This window comes from Nilaparvata lugens, chromosome 7 (genome assembly GCF_014356525.2).
Source record: "Nilaparvata lugens isolate BPH chromosome 7, ASM1435652v1, whole genome shotgun sequence".
Classification (NCBI taxonomy): domain Eukaryota; kingdom Metazoa; phylum Arthropoda; class Insecta; order Hemiptera; family Delphacidae; genus Nilaparvata; species Nilaparvata lugens.
Window position 1 is genome coordinate 9005875 of NC_052510.1, and position 20945 is coordinate 9026819.

The 20945-nt window shown below is 32.2% G+C and overlaps 2 protein-coding genes across 2 annotated transcripts in view; one reads left to right on the forward strand and one right to left on the reverse strand.

Annotated features, from left to right (window-relative positions):
- LOC111061983 (beta-1,4-glucuronyltransferase 1-like) overlaps window positions 1-8224 on the forward strand; it is a gene marked incomplete in the record, with an annotated part of 20386 nt that extends 12162 nt beyond the window's left edge. The window contains 1 exon segment of the mRNA XM_039433619.1: window positions 7015-8224. Coding sequence (XP_039289553.1) covers window positions 7015-7218 — 204 coding nt within the window.
- The window catches only part of LOC111057644 (spectrin alpha chain, non-erythrocytic 1-like), a 404931-nt gene that overhangs the window by 228608 nt on the left and 155378 nt on the right, over window positions 1-20945 (reverse strand).

Consider the following 20945-nt stretch of genomic DNA (forward strand, 5'->3'; position numbering starts at 1 on the left):
CAGTATCCAACAATACTTTCCACCAGACGGTAGTGCTAAAAAGAGACCTAGAGCTAAAAGTTCTTTCGTAATAAATTGAATTATCAATTTGTTTTTTATTTGTGAAATTGTTCTCAAGTGAATCGAAATATTCGAAGCTGAATGAATAAGAACAGTATCTAACAATACTTTTCACCGGACGATAGTGCTAAGAAGAGTCCTCGTGCTAAAAGTTCGCCTGAGCTCGAAGAGATGGAACAGAAAAAGCGTGCTCCAGACCCAAGTGTTAAAGCTTCCGGTAATGTGAACTCAGACTTTATTGAATCACTATTTGACCGTTTTGAAAAGCGGTTTAGTAAGTCTATGGATGAAAAACTCGCGCTGCTAGCTACAAAGGTGGATTAAATGGTCTAATTGAAAAAGTGAATAAACTCTCTGTCGAGAATTAACAGTTAAGAAATCAAATTGTTGCTCAAAAAATTCAGAATAATCTCATAATCAGGAAGATGGAAAATTTTGAAAATAGATCGAGAAGGAACAATATAATTTTTCGCGGGCTGAAATATGAATGTGCAACAGTGGATTACGTGAGAACTGTCAAAGACTTTTGTGTCATTCATTTGGGGGCACGAGCAGGTACCTGGGTTAATCGAGCACATGCATTGGGCAAGAAAATAGATAACGGGCCAATCATTGCGCATTTTCCGGACGATCAGGACATCCATTTCATCACGAGAAACAGTAGGAAGCTGAAGGGTACACAGTTTGTGATTCATAAAGACTTTGCTTTCGACACAAGAAAACGACGATCAAAGCTTTTCCGGTGCTTGGCGAGTTGAAGAAACAAGTTCCGGTGTGAGAGGAGAGTATCGGTTGAAGTGGATCGTTTAATCGTGAATAGTCGGGTTTTCACGCTGGATGAGGAGAATGGACTGGTCTCGGAGGGAGAGGATGGGCTGCAGAAGATCGGGAGCATGTTCGATGAGAGTGTGATGCGGGCCGTGAGCGGGAGCATGTGTGATGAGGAGGAGCGAGGCGGCGAGGACGAAGACCGCAACCGCTGAGATAACGCCGTCAGTCCGTGTGAGAAGGGACAGTTGAGTATAGTAGCGTACAATGTGGCTGGATTAAGTGGTAAGATTGTTCAAGTATATAATTTTATTTGTAATTATGATGTTTTTGTACTATTGGAGACGTTTGTTGAAAGAGGAAAGCAATTGTATTTGAAAACTGTTTTCCAGATTACAATTTATACTGGGAATTCGCAGTTGGAGAATCAAACTGAGGTAGAGCAAAGGGAGGAAAGTTAATAGAAATTAGTAAAAGAATAGAGAGTTTTTGTAAGGTAATCGATGCGCTTGAGAGGAAAGTTATTCACATGAATGCAGGACAACGGGATGAATATTATATAGTTCCAATTTACCTGAGTGGTGGAGGAGACATGGAATGGGAGAGAGAATTCAATACATTATGGGAGTTTATGATAGTGCAAGAGCATAATAGAAATAATATGATTTTAATTGGAGATTTTAACGGTAGAATAGGAAATGGACAGGACATGTCGGAATTAACAGATGTAATAGAATTGGGAAATGCACTGAGTAATAAGCAAGAGTCAAGGATGAGGTGATTAATATGAAAGGTAAGAAAATATTGGAGTTCTGTGAGGTTTTTAATTTCATCATTATGAATAGAAGGATAAGTGGAGATAGGTGGGGAGACTTTACTTTTATAGGCAGAGGGGCTTCCGTAATAGATCTATGTTGCATGGCTGTCGAATTAGCGCAAATAGTTGGAAAATTTTCTATTGTGCCAGAATTTTTATCTGATCATTTCCCAATTGAAGCTACGCTAATCACGGTTGATACTCTAAAAAGAGAGAGCACAATTTTACCACTCTTACCGAAGTTGAAATGGAAGGAAGCGAGGAAGAATGAATATGTATCTAAACTCACCAATGCTTGTAGAGAAATAAATGGTCTTCCCGAGAGTAGTGAAGAGACTTATGAAGTATTAAATAATCTTGTATATAGAGCTGCAAATTATGTGCCCCAACCTGATAGAAAGAGAGAAGGATAGAGAGAAAAGTGATTCGACAAAGAGTGTGCGGTTATGAGAAAGCGAGTGTTCAGCCTATTGAATGTGTTTAGAAAATCAAATTCGGAGCAGGTGAGAGAAAATTATATGAAGGTAGTAAAGGAATACAAACTGCTATGTAAGAGTAAGAGGCAAGCGTATTACAGCGATATAAAAGAACAATTCAGAAGAGTCAAGGATTCCAGTGATTTGTGGGCTCTGATAAAGAAATTCAAGTGTAGAGAGTTCAAGATTTCGGGAACTGTGAGTGCTGAGGATTGGGTTGAACACTTCAGACGAGTGTTTGGATCAGTTTGCGGGGTAGTCACATATTATGCGGCGAGGAATGTTGAAGATCAAACTCTTGACAAAGACATAGATATGAATGAATTGGAAAGTGCCTTCAAGACAATGCGCAACAATAAGGCTCCAGGTGATAACAGAGTTCCTGCTGAGTTTTACAAGAATGTGTCAAAAAATTACAAAGAGATTATTTTGACTTTTTCCAATGCCATCGTCAGAGGTGGACAGATACCAACAGGGTTTCCACGTTCAATTATATTTCCATTGCATAAAAAAGGTGATACTAATGAAGTGAATAATTATAGAGCATATCTTTTATAAATGCTGTCGCTAAAGTATTTTCATTTATTTTACTGAGAAGGTTGCAGTTGTGGGAGGAAAGAGAAAAGATTATTAAAGAGAATCAGTGTGGCTTTCGGAGAGGTTATTCGGCTACTGATAATATTTTTGTTCTATTCAATATAGTAATGAAAACACTGTTGCTACACTGCAACTTCAATTTCCAGAAATATTAATACAATCTATCTGAAATGAATATTAAGGGTGTGATAGTGTTTATGTCTCCTGCGATTCTGACGGTTGAACCAGATCTTGTATGGACTCTTTCAGTCTGGTGTTCATAACGCATTAATTCACACATTTCTGGTTCATAACTCAACACCGAGAACGCAATACAAGATTTGTTATAAGTGTGACGTCACAACTGGGCATTGGCTGTTACATGTATACCAATACCTACTATTACTTCATAGTAGGTAATAGTAATAGTAGGTATTGGTTATACTCAACCCCATTCTGAAAAGTATGAAACAATTGCCCTAACCTGTCTTGCTATTACACACAAAAACACACAAAAAGTAACTTCGATAATCTAAATAATACATAAGCGCTGCCTGCAAAATACAAAAACTCCAAAATTAAAATGAATGATGTTTCACTTTATATTCATACTTTATCAACATGATATTAATCAGTAACTATCTATAATATATATTTTCATGTATTTTTTGTATCATACGGCAATATATTTCCATGAAATTTAACAGGTATGTTCCTTTTTAAATTGCGCGTCGACATATATATACGAAGTTTTTCAAAATGTTGCATTTCAAAGATAATATAAAAGGAAAAGGAGCCTCCCAAAGATACTCACAAAGATACAGAATATCTCTTGCAGTTAACAGAAGGCTTGATGAACATGGATCTTTGAAAGTTGTTTTTTTTTGCATGCATCCACTCTTTCAAATAGGATACATTATTCTGAATTATTCTGTGACATAGGTGTAGACTACTTTCTAGGATCATGTAAATGTTAGGGTCAAGCTACTGAGAAGTCATGGTGGGGGGAGTGGACAAGGCCGTCGTGTTTTTCTTAGGCTAGTTTCACACGGCAGAATCCGTCTCCTGAAGATCATATTTCAGATCATTCATATTTCGCAGCTCGAAGGCTTTCACAAGGGGATCTCAAATTTCAGACGCGTTTGCTCAGACTATGACTCATTACTTTTCTCAAAGTATTCGGATTTGGATTCAGCGACCCCAAATTTTTTAAAGCGTAAGTCCCATTTTCGAAAATACCCAAAAACAAGGGAGTTACAGCAGTTTTTAATATAGCTTCTACATTATCATAAAGTTATGTTTAGTAAAATGTACCTACTAAGATAATAATACTTCTGCCTCACAGGTAAAGGTTTTTAGAAGCTTTTAAACACTCTTGAAAAGTTCAAACATGAACATTTTAAAACATTAGGGGCCGGTTTCCGAGCTCGGGATTTAGCTGAGTCCAAGACTTTAAACAGCTGGAGTCAGAAATTTGGTTTTCCAAGACGGGGCGTAGTCGCAGTCATTGTCATAGTCACGTTTGAATTAAATCTCGAAAAACTAGGAAATTGAACACAAAATAAAATAAAGAGAAAATAGTGTAAAGTTTCAGCTATTTTGAATTATTCAGGAATGTCTAATTCCGTCAAGGAAAAACGTTTCCAATTATAGAAATGAGAAAATAAAAACCAAGACTTCTATTATAAAAGCTGACCTTTTGGAAAGTCAATTTTCTGACTATTGCTGTTTAGAGTCTGGGACTTAGCTAAATCCTGAGCTCGGAAACCGGCCCTAAAAGTTCTAGTTTAAAAAACAAATTCCAGCTTTGAAAGTTTCAAACTTCAAAAGGTTGAATCCAAATATGGAATCAGAAATCATCTCCCATTATCACTCAATAAAATACGAGAAAAAGTAACCTTGTACAGTTAACTTCACTGAATTATTTACGTTGTTGGGATTTCAATTTTGTCATACAACAATCTAATTCATTAGGTTGAAATCGTTGAATATTACCATGGATTTCCTGTTGAATCATTGACTTAAAATCTTTGCAACAATCAATAAAATCTATTACACAGTATAAATATGCAGTCAGTGAGTATAGAATGTAACATTCTATACTCACTGCATACAGTAGGCTATAAACATTGTGCTGATCTGAACAGTGAGTATAGAATGTAATTACATTATATTACTCTAACAGCTAACTGGATCTGAATTGATCTATTGTAATAATGGACATAATGAAATAATGTCTTACTATTCCAAGTAAAACGAAACTAATGTTAGTGTTTGTATAAGAGCTGCTGAGTGGATACTGCATACTGAGAAATTCATAAATGATCCAGACCAGCCTGGCGACTTCGATGCTATCGACACCGGAATCTCCTTTTATTTCAATCAATGAATGAATCTGAATTAAAACCATGTATTGTATCAACTATCCTATTATCGTATTGTAATTCGTGAAGCCTGTTTAGTAAAAGCCAGTTACATACACATCGATTTTTTACCATCCTTATAAAATTCTATTAGATCAAACAGATGATGTTTGACAAGTTGCACTTATTCGAATTCATAAGGATGGCAAAAAACAATCGTACAAAAATCAATGTGCATGTAACTGGCTTTCGAAGACCCATACGATATTGTATTCTATGATCAAATAGAATAGTGAATATCGAAATAAGTGTTGCAGCCAGAACTTGTGTTAAGAACCGGTTTTGTCCCCGCTTTGTAAGTTAAACTAAACACACAATTCCTCCCCGGAATGTGGGTTTGAAGTGTACACACCATTTCTCCCCGCTTTGTGCAGTGGAAGTGTACACACATTTCTCCTCGGTTTGTTCAGTGAAAGTGTACACACATTTCTCCCCTTTTTGTAGGTTTGATGCGTAATTTTTTTTTCAAGTTAACAGAAAAAAAAAGTTACAACTGTATTGAACACATATTAATATACTTTCTAAAACAAAAATTAAGTCTCCAACATGTGTGTAAATGTGTGTAAATCAGCCTCCCCGCAATGTATGTTCATTTCTCACCTCCCCGTTTGCTACCTTGTTCCAGTATGTGTGTGTGTGTGGTGTGTGTGTGTGTGTGTGTGGTGTGTGTGTGTGTGTGTGTGGTGTGTGTGTGTGTGTGTGTGGTGTGTGTGTGTGTGTGTGTGGTGTGTGTGTGTGTGTGTGTGTGTGTGTGTGTGTGTGTGTGTGTGTGTGTGTGTGTGGTGTGTGTGTGTGTGTGTGTGTGGTGTGTGTGTGTGTGTGTGTGTGTGTGTGTGTGTGTGTGTGTGTGTGTGTTGTGTGTGTGTGTGTATGAGTGTATGTGCGATGTGCGTCTGTGTACATGATATCTCACTTCACAATTAACGGACTGACTTGAAATTTGGAACTTACAATATATAATGATCCGACACGAACAATTTCAATCAAATGCAATTCAAGATGCCGGCTAAAATTGCAAAAATGTTGTCAAAAACAGGGGTTTTCGCAATTTTATCGAAAACGGCTCCAACGATTTTGATCAAATTCATACCTAGAAAAGTCATTGATAAGCTCTACCATCTGCCACAAGTCTCATATCTGTAGAAATTTCAGGAGCGCCGCCCCATCAATGCAAAGTTCGATTTTAGATGTCCAATTATCAGGCTTCAGGTACAATTTAAACAAAAAAAAAATCAAGTGGAGTAGATTGAGCATGAGAATCTCTACAATTAAAATGTTCAGTAACATTTTCACCTAAAATTGAAAATAAGCCTTAAATTCGAGAAAATATGATTATTCAATTATTGTTGATTTTATTAAATCATTCACTATGAAGAGATAGCAGACCTCATGTGTGTCTCCAGCGTTATTGCCCTGTCACCAGCTGACTCAAATCTTTGAATAGTAGCTTTGAGATGCGCGGGAACACTAGCGTCAGATGATCAATTTTCATAACGGCAAGGAAAGTTGTGTGAGTGCGCCACACCAGATTTTTTTATTTTACCTTAACCTTCATATAGGCTTACCAGTCGATTGTTTCACAGTAATAATATTAATACTAATAGAAAATATTATACTAGTATTAATATTAATATTTTTGCATAGTAATAATAATTTCATGATTTCTAAGAATCAGGCGCAGGGCGAGAAAGTTTATTCTCGTTATAATTTTTATTGCTTACCGTACTTTTTCAAAAGTTTTCTTTCGAACTAGTCCCAATTGGTAGTTTCTATTTCAATTGGAGATGAATAATTCTTTTATGGCTATATAGTCGTCTGGGAAAATTCTTTCAATGCTGGTATTATCTGTTGATGAACTTGAATAAATAATGTTTCTAAATTGTTGCTTTTACAGGGTTACATAATGTGTGTGAAGGAATACGAGTTCTTAATTCTGGACAATGCATTCTTGGTTCATAGACCAGGTATTAAAGAAATCGTCAAAGATCCTGTAAAAGATAAACTGGTTAAAATAAATAATGCACTCGTCTATTCTATCAGACCGGAGATTGCGGTATTGTATGGTTCACACCAGGACTGTTACCTCATCACCACATGATTTGGGTTCAATTAAAACTAACAGTGATATGGTAATATTGATCTAATTGCATTGTAGGCTACATTTTACTGACATCATTATATCTAGTTATCAAGTTTTGATAACTACATATCATTTTGATTGAGAGAAATTTATTTATTTCATTCCAATTCTACTTTATTGAGTAGGCCTATAGGCTACAACCTCAAAAAACTGAATTACTTTTGTTTTAAACGTGAAACGTATATTGACAATATATAATCCACTTTTTTTGTATTTGAACATGACATGCAGTCAATTTATTAAGTAAATAATTAAAAACTTTTCCTTACTGACTGAAGTACTTTCGACCGTCTAGCGATCATTTTCAACAGTGCAGACCGGAAATGTTTTGACGGTTAGGAAGATTGTGGTGTTTATTATGTGATCAAAAAGTTTGTTGGATTTGAAATTCAGCAGTTTATTTAGTATGTTGTTACTGTCTGGGATGGTGGCTTTATAAATTTCAAACTGTTCTGTTGTATTTAATTCATGTCCATTTCTTTTTACTTTCAGTATTGTGAGGTATTGTGAGGTTATAATATATAATTATTTTTCAATTATTTGTGAAATCAATAATAATAATAATAATAATTAAAAATGAATTCCCTTGAAGAGATTCCAAAACTTTGATATGTGATCTACAAACTTTATCGTAGATATTTTGGATCTAAGTATTTTCATAACTAGGCTAATGGTTTTATCCAATGATTGTCATCAATTTTCTTGTTAATAGAACAAATTCATGAATCAGATTCAAATTTCAAGCTCTAGTTCACTCCCTTTTGATCATTGAAGAGTTATCATATTGATAGTTATAGTTTTTTCTCTTGTTATATAATAGAACAAATTCATGAATCAGATTCAAATTTCAAGCTTTAGTTAACTCCCCTTTGATCTATTGAAAAGTTATCATATTGATAAATTCCAAAGTTAGTAAACAGAAAGTCTACTAACCCTGGATAAATTCTACTCCTAGCTCCTTAGTGAATTTCACTTCAATTCACTGTTGCCAAATCGTCTTTTTACAATGTAGAATTTTAAAGTAATTTTTATGAATAATTTTGTAATAATTAGTTATTAACAAAATATTTCATCTTAGTTATGAAAATTCATTATGAAATAAATGAAACATATAATTTCTTGCTTTATAAAATATCAATTGATTTTTAAAGGAGAATGAACAGTTAATATTACATCAATAAACCTTTATGAGGTATCGTCCATAGAAGGCATTGACAAGACAAAGGATCAGCAACGTTTTTCTCCTATCTTTCTCCACTGCCATTATAAAACGTGGACCTCACTATAGTCAATATAGTCCAGAGTCTATCAAGATGATAATTCAAAGTTGACCAGGTTTGTTTTGAATTAATAATATTTTTCTCGGGCTCTATTCTATTGCCATAAATACAGAGGGTCCCAGAAAAAGACAAATTTTCATCATTCAAATCATCCATCAGGCTGATGACATCAGCTATTGTATTTATTGGACCATGGTAATAGTTGAACAATTTACTAATCTTTAAATTCACAAAACCGAGAATAATACTGTTATATAGTTAGCCTATATACTATGAGATACAACTATACATACCTGTCTTACTCCATAAAATATGTACGTGTTTCTATTAAGCCTTGTCCACACTGAACAAATGTTCGACAAACATATTTGTTGAAATAGTTTGGGCGAATTTTATTATGTTTGACAAACAATGTTTGCCCGTGGCCAGTGTGGACGCGTCACCAAACCAAATATTTGTAAGTGAGGAGAACAGGTTTTATGTTTTACAGCTGTAAACACTGAAAATATTTGGGAAAACACTAATTTTCTGTTTGACAAACAATGATTGTCCAAACTTTATGAAATGTTTGTCCCTGAGCTCCTCAACAAACATGTTTGCCGAACATGTATGTCGAACTTTTGTTGAGTGTGGACACGGCTTTATGTTCTATAAGTTCTAGTCAATATAGTCCAGTCTATGAAGATGAAAAATTAAATTTGACCAGGTTTGTTTTGAATTAATAATATTTTCAAGTAACTCAGCTTATTAGGTCATACCATAGAGAAACAATAGCATAAGTAGATATCCCATGGTATAGGGCGTTTATGTCGCAACTTCTACTGTTATCTCAAGCTGATAGTCCACGTAGTTCTTTCCCGTGAAGCTTTATGACGCTGGTAGTCTCTCATATTGTGCCGTTCATACACTCTTGCCCGATCAAAACAGTAAAAATCGACAATAATCGACAGTAATCGACTTGAGATAACAGTAAAAGTTGCGACATAAACGCCCTATACCATGGGATATCTACTTAAGCTATTGTTTCTCTATGGTCATACCAATAACTCTTGTAAACCAATGAAGAACATTTCGATCAAAATCATTCATCTGGTTTATTAACACCGTCGACTTCCACAGAACCCAGCATATTCACTTCAGCCTGTCAGCATTGATTGAATGAGAAGCATCAATGTTATGTTACTAGGAATGCTGACAGATTAAAATGAATTCCACAGTAGTCTCACTCCAGTTTTACTAGATAATATGCCAAGTTTGCAATGTAATTTAGATTGACTACTATCTAGAAACACAGTAAGCACTGGATCCAGAGTTCAGAAATGGTTGCTTGGCGTAATTTAGTCAGACAGATACGTTCATTGATCACTCAATTAAGGCAGCTCTTTTGTGCCGGGGTGTAAGTGCTATTCTGTGGTTTGGGAGATGCGGTTGAGTGTTATATAAGGCGCGGTCTGATCTCTCTGTAATCGGGCTCATCTCACGGGTGTAATATGAAGAAGCAAATTTGAATTAAACTGCGTTCAACTTCGACGATGGATCATGGTTACAGACTGGTTGGATTACGCCGTCTCCTTAATCAACTGTCACATTGGTTAGGATCAAAATAATTGTTGTGAACTGGTGTCTATGTGCCCCATTATACAGTCTAATACTATGTGATTAACATCATCAAAGATGAATGTAATAATAGAGGTCATAATTATGAATTATAATTATAAAAATCTAATTACGCGGTCTCCTTAATCAACTATCACATTGGTTAGGATCAAAATAATTGTTGTGAACTAGTGTCTATGCGCCCCATTATACAGTCTAATATTATGTGATTTTATCTCTGGTGAATCTCCAATCAAAGATGAATGTAATAATAGAGGTCATAACTATGAATTATAATTATAATAATCGAATCACTCTACTATAATATTATTTATAATACTAGCTACCCGGCGAACTTCGTACCGCCAAAAAGTCAATGTATCTCATGTCACACTTGACTTTATTTGGTGAATCATGAAATTTATCTGACAATAAATATTTTCATTTACATTTCAATACGGACTTCCTATGTGCTTAGTTTTTATTATTTATTATTATTTATATATTTATTATTATTATATATTATTTATACAGCATTTATTATTCCGACATTGCAACATATTCTCGAGATCAATAATTGGTTGTAATATCTTTCAGTAAAGTGTTGAATTAAAAAATAGATACCGGTAGGTTGAATCAGTGTTTCAAAGATGAATTTAATGTTTTCATAGTTGTTGATTTTCAATAGATGGTCCAGGAAATATGCGATATACGATGAATTACACAGAGCTCCATATTCTTTTCATCTTCAATTTTAGGATGAATATGAGCTAAGCTAAATTAAAAAAAATCAATTTAGTCTGTCATTCTTCAGTAATTAATGATTGCAATATGAACAACTCTCTTTCATGAGATGAATAATAATTATTTTCCAGTTTCTCAATGATAGGAGAGTGATGATTATTTGTATAGGTCTTCTAAGGAACGATTATCTACAGCTGGTACCAATCAAATACGGTACACTAACTTCAACTCCAAACCACCGTTCTAATACCAGTACACAATAATTGATCACAGGGTAACGTGTTTATTATACAGCTGGTAACTTTAGATGCTAAATATTATAAGTAGCCACTCGGCCTAAAATTTCAAAAACATAGGTCTGAGAAATGGATTAATAAATAATAATTATTATAAGTACCCCTATCAAAATTTCTGGTCAGAAACCATCACCAATATTCACACAACAGATTCCCAAAGTTTCATGCCGTTCTGTCAAGGAGTTTCCGAGTCTATAGGGAACAAACAAACTAACAAACACACAAACAGACATTCATTTTTATATATAGAGATTGTGAGTTTATTTATTGATGAAGGAAATAATAAATATTTTATTCGTTGTTGGTTATCCATCTTGTTTTCACTGTGATTATTACTATCGTATTTCATAAAACTTTGAAGTGAAAAAACACTCAAATTCTTTGATGTGGCGACGTCCGTTTCGTGCTGGAATTGCACATTTTCAAGCCAAACAGAATACTTCATCAAATATTCAATAGTTCAACACGGGTCTTCTAGAGAAATCTTTGATAACTAGTAGTTCTGTGAACAGTAGACCTCACGCAGTATTCTCATCCACAAGTACCTGATGTCAACTGTTTTAAATTTTAAGAAATTCAGTTCACATTTGAATTTGTATTCAATATGATATAATTCATCCAGTTCCGTGATGATCTTTCTATCTGATGAGAATTAATTTTCTAGAATCAAAAATATCATAATTCTCCAGCATTATTTAGTTTATTTGTTTATTTTTATTCACCTATTAAATTAGTTTTTTCGAATGTCAGAATATTAATACTGATAGTGACGCATGATAATTATATAATACCATGACTGCAAAACAAAATATTGGAACCAAAGACCTTAAAGCTGCGATTAGACCAAATTTATTTAAAAAATGTTAATAACTCAATCCTTATAGATTATATTAGATTGAACATAACTTATCATACACATGATGAACATGTTTGTCAACTTCCGTTCAATCTAATAGAATCTATAAGGATTAAGTTATAACCATTCTGTTAATAACTTTGGTGTGAACCCAGCTTAGAGATGCATACCTCTTTAATGTCTTTGATTGAAACTATAGAGCTTAGAGCTTGTTCACATGACAGCGACTTACGCTCGGTTGTCGCGCGGCTCGATTTGCCAGTCTCGTACACATGACAGCGATTCATGAGCGGTTTGCCCTCGGTCAAGTCTGAGATTACAACCGCCGCGATTCGCCGGCGACTACTAAAACCGAGCGATCGCGCGACAACCGAGCGTAAATCGCTGTCATGTGAACAGGCTCTTATACAAATACAGTAATAGACTGGCTTCTCCACACATCTGTGTAATCACTTGTCAGCTGATTTATGATGAATAATTCTATAGTCTGATTTATACTCTATTATTGGCGTATGAAGGAGGCTCCTTTTTCCTTCTTTATTATCCTTGAAATGCAAAATTTCCAAAAACCTTGTATATACGTCGACGCGCAATTTAAAAAGAAACCTACCTGTCAAATTTCATGAAAATCTATTACCGCGTTTCGCCGTAAATGAGCAACATATAATCATATAAACATATAAACATTTAAACATTAAACATTAAACATTTAACATTTAAACATTAAACATTTAAACATTTAAACATTTAAACATTTAAACATTTAAACATTTAAACATTAAACATTTAAACATTTAAACATTTAAACATTAACATTTAAACATTTAAACATTTAAACATTTAAACATTTAACATTTAAACATTTAAACATTAAACATTTAAACATTTAACATTTAAACATTTAACATTTAAACATTTAAACATTTAACATTTAAACATTTAAACATTTAAACATTTAAACATTTAAACATTTAAACATTTAAACATTTAAACATTTAACATTTAAACATTTAAACATTAAACATTTAACATTTAAACATTTAAACATTTAAACATTTAAACATTTAAACATTTAAACATTTAAACATTTAACATTTAAACATTTAAACATTTAAACATTTAACATTTAAACATTTAAACATTTAAACATTTAACATTTAACATTTAAACATTTAACATTTAAACATTTAAACATTTAAACATTTAAACTTAAACATTTAAACATTTAAACATTTAAACATATAAACATTTAAACATTTAAACATTAAAACATTCAAACATTTTAACATATAAACATTTAAACATTTAAACATTAAAACATTCAAACATTTAAACATTTGAACATTCAAACATTTAAACATTTAAGCATTTAAACATTTAAACATTTAAACATCAAGAGAAATGCCAAACCGTCGACTTGAATCTTAGACCTCACTTCGTTTGGTCAAAAAACGGCAGAATATCTATTACTTGGTAATTTATCAATTGATATAATGTTTGAGCCCTAATAAAAATGCAAATCCTGTACACTTAACAGTTTTCCAACTATTCCTGAGCTGTTATGATTATAATATTGACAATTATTGCAGAATATAAATATGTTTTCAAATAATGTTGATTTTTCTACTCATTTTCCACCTTTATTCATCAATTGAGCAATGTGACTTGATTTTTTGTCAGTTCTACATAAATCTATATAATATATTATATTGTTTTTCTGAGACCAAATCTATTTGAAGTGAAGGAAAAAGCGAAAGCTTATGAACATAAGTCGAAGTGTAGCATGAAGTACACACACATTTTTACTATTCGATCAATGTTTGTTTCCATTACGATCTGCTTGTTAATAATCACTTTTGAACAATTAAATTACATCAGATATCTGATTGCTATGTCGTAATTTAATTGATTAAAACACATTTCTACTAAACGCTGGTGTCTTCTATTATGGTATTCTCTTCTATCCATATAAGCTCTGCCTGTAAACTATGTTTCAAGAATATATTATTTTCCATCTAATAATTTTAAAATGATCTTATTAGTCTTCAAACAAGGAAATTTATATCATTTTTCATTGTGTTATCCACTGAAATTGAATGAGATACCTAGGTAAAATACAGATAGAAATTATGTAGAGGTGTAATGAAAAAAGAATATCATGCTTAACAAATATATAATACTTTATTCTTCATACATCTCAAGTATAATAAATTAGACAACTCAAACTGTAATTATGAATTTAAGTTCGAAAACTGTAAATTAAACATTGAAGTCATTCTAAATTACACTATTGATAGATATTGACTTTTTACAAGTCCATAATAACAAGGAAGTGTGAGAATATAATAACAAGAAGTAATATTAGTTCATCTTACATTAGAAATCTATATTAGAGTAGTTGGAAAAAATCAAGCCAATGCATTTTCACAGCATGAACCGACCGACCCCTGCTCATATATCAATACTACTCATCAAACCATCATTTGGAAATATTCATGGCCAATTTTATAAATTGATCTGAATAAAATGCGTTGCTTATTATGTTAATGAATGCTCTAGTAACCTGAAGGTAACTATTCCTTTATAATTATAAATTGATTAAGTTCAATAGAATCAATTTACAATCTTATTCATCTCGCATAACCAAAGATAAGTTATATAATATTTCATGGAAATAATGAAGACCGCAGTTTTACTGCGAAGAACTAGCAACGCAATTCCAACATAATATAAGGTACTACTATTTTTTGGGAAGATAAAATACATTGATACTCTCTATAATCAAATCTACAGATTCCATAATGATAATACTGTTTGTCAATTGAATAAAATGACTAGAAATTGACAAAAATAACTGAAATCTATAGATTAAAATAGAGAAAAAAATATTTGAAATGATTAATATTTTGCTGTGAAAGAGATTATTAGTACAATGAAAAATGTTCGTTTTTCATCTTGTTCAATGCGAAAATTGACTGAGAGATCAAATTTTCTCATAGAACGTTAGCTAAAGTCTTTGGAATAATGAGGTACAGTATTTTATGAATTAACACATCTTAATGGAGGATTAAACAGTTGAAGAAAATCAACTATTGTTGAAGAAATAAAAATTACTATTGAATTTGTTGACCAGTATTCAAATTACCTCAATAATTATGGTATTCTGAATCCTTATAAGGATTTGTAAATTCAAAATAATATATGTACAGCGAAGGAGCATACACTCCATCTGATGAGAATGTTATAATAATATTATCAAGCTCACTTTGTCAAATCTAAATGATTTTCATCACAGAAAATTCAGTTGAATTGAGAATAATATTATTTTTATGAATAGGCTACATTGTCATTAAAAAATGATTCTCGTGAAATAGCATTTTCTCTTGAAACAGTTTACTAAATTCTTGATCGTTCACAGCCATTCTTGATGTAGGTACATTACTGAAATGGATGAAATTAACCAACTTAAAGCAAATCACAAAAATATTGATTTCAACTTAAACCTTCTATGAAACAAGAATCCACTTTTCAAGATTCTAGTGATTTTTTGTTATACTACGTGTGGTTTATTCTGGTTCGAATCTAGATTGATATAAATGTGATACCCACTGCATTGCACATATCAATGTACTTACATTATATTTTACAATTTCTCAATAATTAAGAGTAAGAATTGAAAAATAGAGCTCTAGTGTTCATGATAGCATTGTTAGCAGCTCAAGTTGCAAAACTGTGTATCATGAGCAATTGGGCTATATTCTTATCCATTTTTGGGAATATTTGTTTATTCATCTCTAACAAATTATGGACACCCAATAAAGGATTGAATGAAGGAAAAATTTACATTCTTTTTGTGAAAAATATATGGGAAATTGTAATAATTGTATGTAATGAGTGATAATGAAAGAATGTGATTGCCTGATTATTGTGGGATACAGTAGGATACTATTTCGTTTAAGGTTTCAGATCCTTAAGGGTCTCATTTCAATCACAGAACATATTATTTTATCTGATTTTCTGAGTCATGGGGTCGGTACCATCCCGTTAAATATTTGACTAATGATGTTTCGAACATTCATTAATTATTATTGAAAAAGAAAAATGACCTAGATCATTAAGAGTTGTGTGAACTGAATCATTTCTTAGTTGAGCTGTGTTGACACGAGATTTACAGAATTATTGATGAATCGTCTTCAACATTCATTCATTCGAAACTAAATTGCGGTGATAAAAAGGAAGAATGCTCAAGATGATTGAAGAGTCTGTCAACAAATAATAATAAATAATAGCAGAAAGAGTGAAGCGGGTCTTGTGAGGGCGAGTGGAGCGCCCTCTAACGACGTCTTCCGAACCTCAGGAACACGTGATCGACATCCTGCCTCTTCACTCCGTTTTCCATTAGCGGCGAGTTATCACGCATCACTGAAAAAATTACAAAAAATCTCATCAGCTCCAGCAAAATTTAAAAATAAATTATCAGATTCAGTAAAATTTTGAAATTCGTGATGATAGGTGGATTTTTAATTTTCATTTATAGTATTCATGGTAAAAAATATATTCTTGTTATTTCACACATCATTGGGTTAGGCATGTGGGCTAACATTAATTAAAAGAATAATATTGGAGAGATTTGAAATGTTGTCAAAAATCCACTTCATTTTGATAAAAATTATTATTTCACATAAGCGTGAAAGTTTTTACTTCCCATCTGTAACTTACAGCTGATGATGTGTGAGTATACACAACGCATGCTCCTGTAAAATAATATTTTTTATTGAAATAAAGTGGATTTTTTGACAATATCTCAAGTCTCTTCAATTTATCATGGAAAAGTTTCACAACATCAATATTCACTCTACAAACTTAATCAAAGGTTCAAAAGAATAGAAATCGCTATCAGATTTGATAGAAGTTTTCCAATAGTGGTGAATTGTTAGGCATGATTAGAAAACAAGTGAAATAATATTATTCTTATAAGATTGATGGAATAATCAGGTGATTATAAAATAGAATGAAGCAGGTGATGCTTGCAATAATATTGTAACTATATTATTGTGGATATCCACAGTACTTCTTTTATTTAAAAATTGAGTTTTAAATAATGAATCATTGATCATTTCTCATAGTTTTTTCTCGTCATTCAACAGAGTATAAGTTGAGCATATTATTGCTATTTTATACATGAGGAGTAAATTTTCAACACTAAAAGAAGTTATTCCTCATCAAATCTAATATGAATTAAAATAATAATATATGTTTTGTTGATTTTTGAAAAGTAATTTCCAATTTTCATTCAGGTTAAACATGATTTTGTTATTTCACACATCAATGTAAGTTTAACATTAAATAGGTTTAATCATTTTTTGTTGATAAAATAGATGTAGGTTAGTTGATCTATCAACAACTTCTAGCTCTGAATCCCTTATTGTATGAGTATCATGATATACAATATTATTCTCCACTTATTCAAATTTCTTTTAATTTCATTGATAGTTATGCATTTATTCTTATCCATTCCTTCATCGATACGATTATCATAATTTAGATTCCATGTATTCTATGAACAATGACATTTTTCAATAGTCACTTTCAGTTTTTATTTTAACTCGCTTCCTTGATTCATTTGTTTGTTGTTTGTATGTAAGTCATGATCAAAGGTTAAGAGTGGATCAAGAGTTTTGATTTGAATATTCAGGTCGAATGAAAACTATAAAATAGTTGATTTTTATTTATCTATGCCTGCTTCTCTTAAGATTATTCTAGTCACAGTAATTTGAAAATCAATTGTTGTATGATATAGATTAAACATTAACCTATCATAAGCTGCGTTTACACCAAATTTATTAACAGAATGTTAATAAATCAATCCTTATAGATTCTATTAGATTGAACATAACTCATCATACACATGATAAACATATGAGTTTGTCGAGTTCCGTTCAATCTATTAGAAATCTATAGGGATTAAATTATTTACATTATTTTGTTAATAACTTTGGAGTAAACGCAGCTTAAGAGAGGATCAAGAGTTTGGATTGAATATTCAGGTCAGATGACAACTATTAAATAGTTGATTATATTTATATTCTTATCTATCTATGTCTGCTTCTCTTGAAATTATTTTAGTCACTGTAATTTGAAAACTATGATATAGATTGAACATTCACCTATTATAGAATAAAAACACAACAAATGCATTCTAATCACACATATTCCCACTCGATGAAGAATTACAATTTTATAATTATTATTATTTAACGAAAATCCCAAATAAATGCTGCAAATCACCCCGAAGACCTCTGCTACTGCAGACATTGACAACAGGGTTAACAGCTAGATGGGAATTCGATGAAAACTACTATCCAAGGCTAATGGGAATTTCCATCTAGCTGTTAACCCTGTTGTCAATGTCTGCAGTAGCAGACGTCTTCGGAGTGATTTGCAGCATTTATTTGGGATTTTCGTTAAATAATAATTATATATTAATTAGCATTTGAATAAATGCATTCTCTATTTAATTCCATCTGTGAATTACAATTTTGCTAGATGGTTATATTGTTCTCTAGTTCTCAATCATGAGTACAGAATGATGATGGAATAAATTATTTTTTTCAATCGATTACACTCATTCCACTGTACCACAGTACATTTTTCATTATTCATGAAGAATATTCAAAATAGAATAATTGACATCCAATACATTCATAATCGACGTCCAAATCAAATTAGTAGGCTACCGGTTCTAGAATTTACTACTGAACAAATTCATGACACCTTTCAAATGCTGTGTAAATCTACCGTACCTACAAAAAAAAGCGTTTGACAAATTTTAATTGTTGCTGTTACTAAGAAATACTGTTGCAAAGTAATGAAAGAGGATGCTAGATGCATGATGTGTTAAATGTGATGGAAACTCGTTTGTTTGAAGAGTTTTTCAAACTGTTTAGGTGAAGCATTCTGATTGTTTGTAATTATCCAATTAAAAAACAAATTTCAGCTTCAAATTATCACACGAGCTTGATGAGTGCAGCAGCGTGTGGGTTTGACTTGATGAACAATTATATGCAGCCCAATGGCTATGGTTAATGTCACAACTGCTTTAATTATCATTTTACTCGTTTAGTTTAGAGTATTAACATTAATAGAATGCGTAAAGACAGATACAGCGTGAAAATAGCGATTCTTCATGTGGTTGTATGTAGGGTCCTATTACTCAGCAGAGAATAGAAACGATATATAAAAGTTATTTGAATATCTAGAGTGAAAAGTGCTGCTTTTCTCCCTGAGGGAAAAGTTTGAAGCCCGAGGCAAAGAGAGGGCAACAATATTGTCCTGAGGGAGAAAAAACATTTTTCTCTCGTGATATACACAACATTTTTCCTCCACCTACATTTTTATAAAAACTGCAAATAAAATAATTTTCAAAAACGTACGTGACCAAACAATGTGTTACAACATAATCTAAAAAGTAAACAGAAATAGCTGGCTTGTAATCACAGTTCTCCTCCGACAGCACTACCTGTCGGCAAAAGTTGTAACAACAATGGCAGACACAACTACAGCTATGATGAAGTTCCCGTTTCAATTAATTTGATTAGTTAATAAGGAATATTCGTTGGCTGGTATTTTGAATAGCATGGAATATAAAAAAATATTTATACATTTTTTTAGTATAGTGATATGAAGTTTGTAATAATTTTAGCATACAAACATATATTTCATATGTTGATCAAATCTGGTTCAGGTATTGAATTTAGTTGGCTCTATGACTGACTACTCTATATGTTTCCTCATCTGAGCTTAGACCTCCTAACCTATGTAAGTTTTTAAAATTGAGATGCTTCCCATGTTATTTAAATGGAGTCACCTTTCCTCCCTAGGGAGTTTTTCTGGTTTTTTAGTACCGAGAGCGAAAAAGTGACACTTTAGTATTATTTCTCAGGGAGATAAAGTATGTACTTTAGACAGTAGGTGGAGGAAAAAAACATTTGTGAGCCTGGTGAAGATTATTGAAGATATTAAGGTGAAATTAAAACGATATTGTCAGTTTCACATAATTTATTTGAGCTAAACTTAAGTTTCAATGCACTAAGGCATCAAGTTGCATTGAAACTTAAGTTTGGCTCAAATAAGTTATGTGGAATAACTGACAATATCGTTTTTATTTCAACTTAATATGGAGAGATTCCACAATATATCTGTTCATGATGTAAACTTGATTAAAAGATATTAGGTAGGCTAGGCCTACCAGTATTTTTCTAAGTTCTAAAATATTTAATTATTTTCATAAACGATACTTATTTTTGAGGATTCTACTATATCGTCTTATCTGAGTCTAGTAATCAATTATTCATGTCCATACCTATTGCTATTCTCTCGTACATTCTATAGCCTATGTTACCTGTTCACAACTTGTGTTACACATGCTCCACAAGGGTCTAGTTGAAAACTTGACAAACTGACAACTTGACCTACTGAGATCTTGAAGAATTTAGAATAGACCTATCACCATACTTGGTAAATTAAGAATCTATATGAAAAATTTCAATTTGATCAGTTCTGTTGAGTAGTTCAAACTTGATGTGTCATTGTGAATTTCCTATCCCGTACGTGTACGGTACCGTACAAGACAGTTGTTTCCTTTATTATATTATAGAACATTATTCTAATAATTATAAACTATAGGATCCCAACATACTCTGGTCCATGTCGTCTAGATAGGTCTAATCAAATACTGCCCATCTATTTCACTATCCATGACTAACTGCAAGAAATAATTCGTTTTGAACTATTTTGGACAACACTACAGTTTTATTTTTGAATATTAGCTAATAAAACTAGTACTCACATGTGGAGCGCTTTCGAATTTTTAAATCCATTTTCAACACTGGATTTGAAATGGTTTTAAAAAAA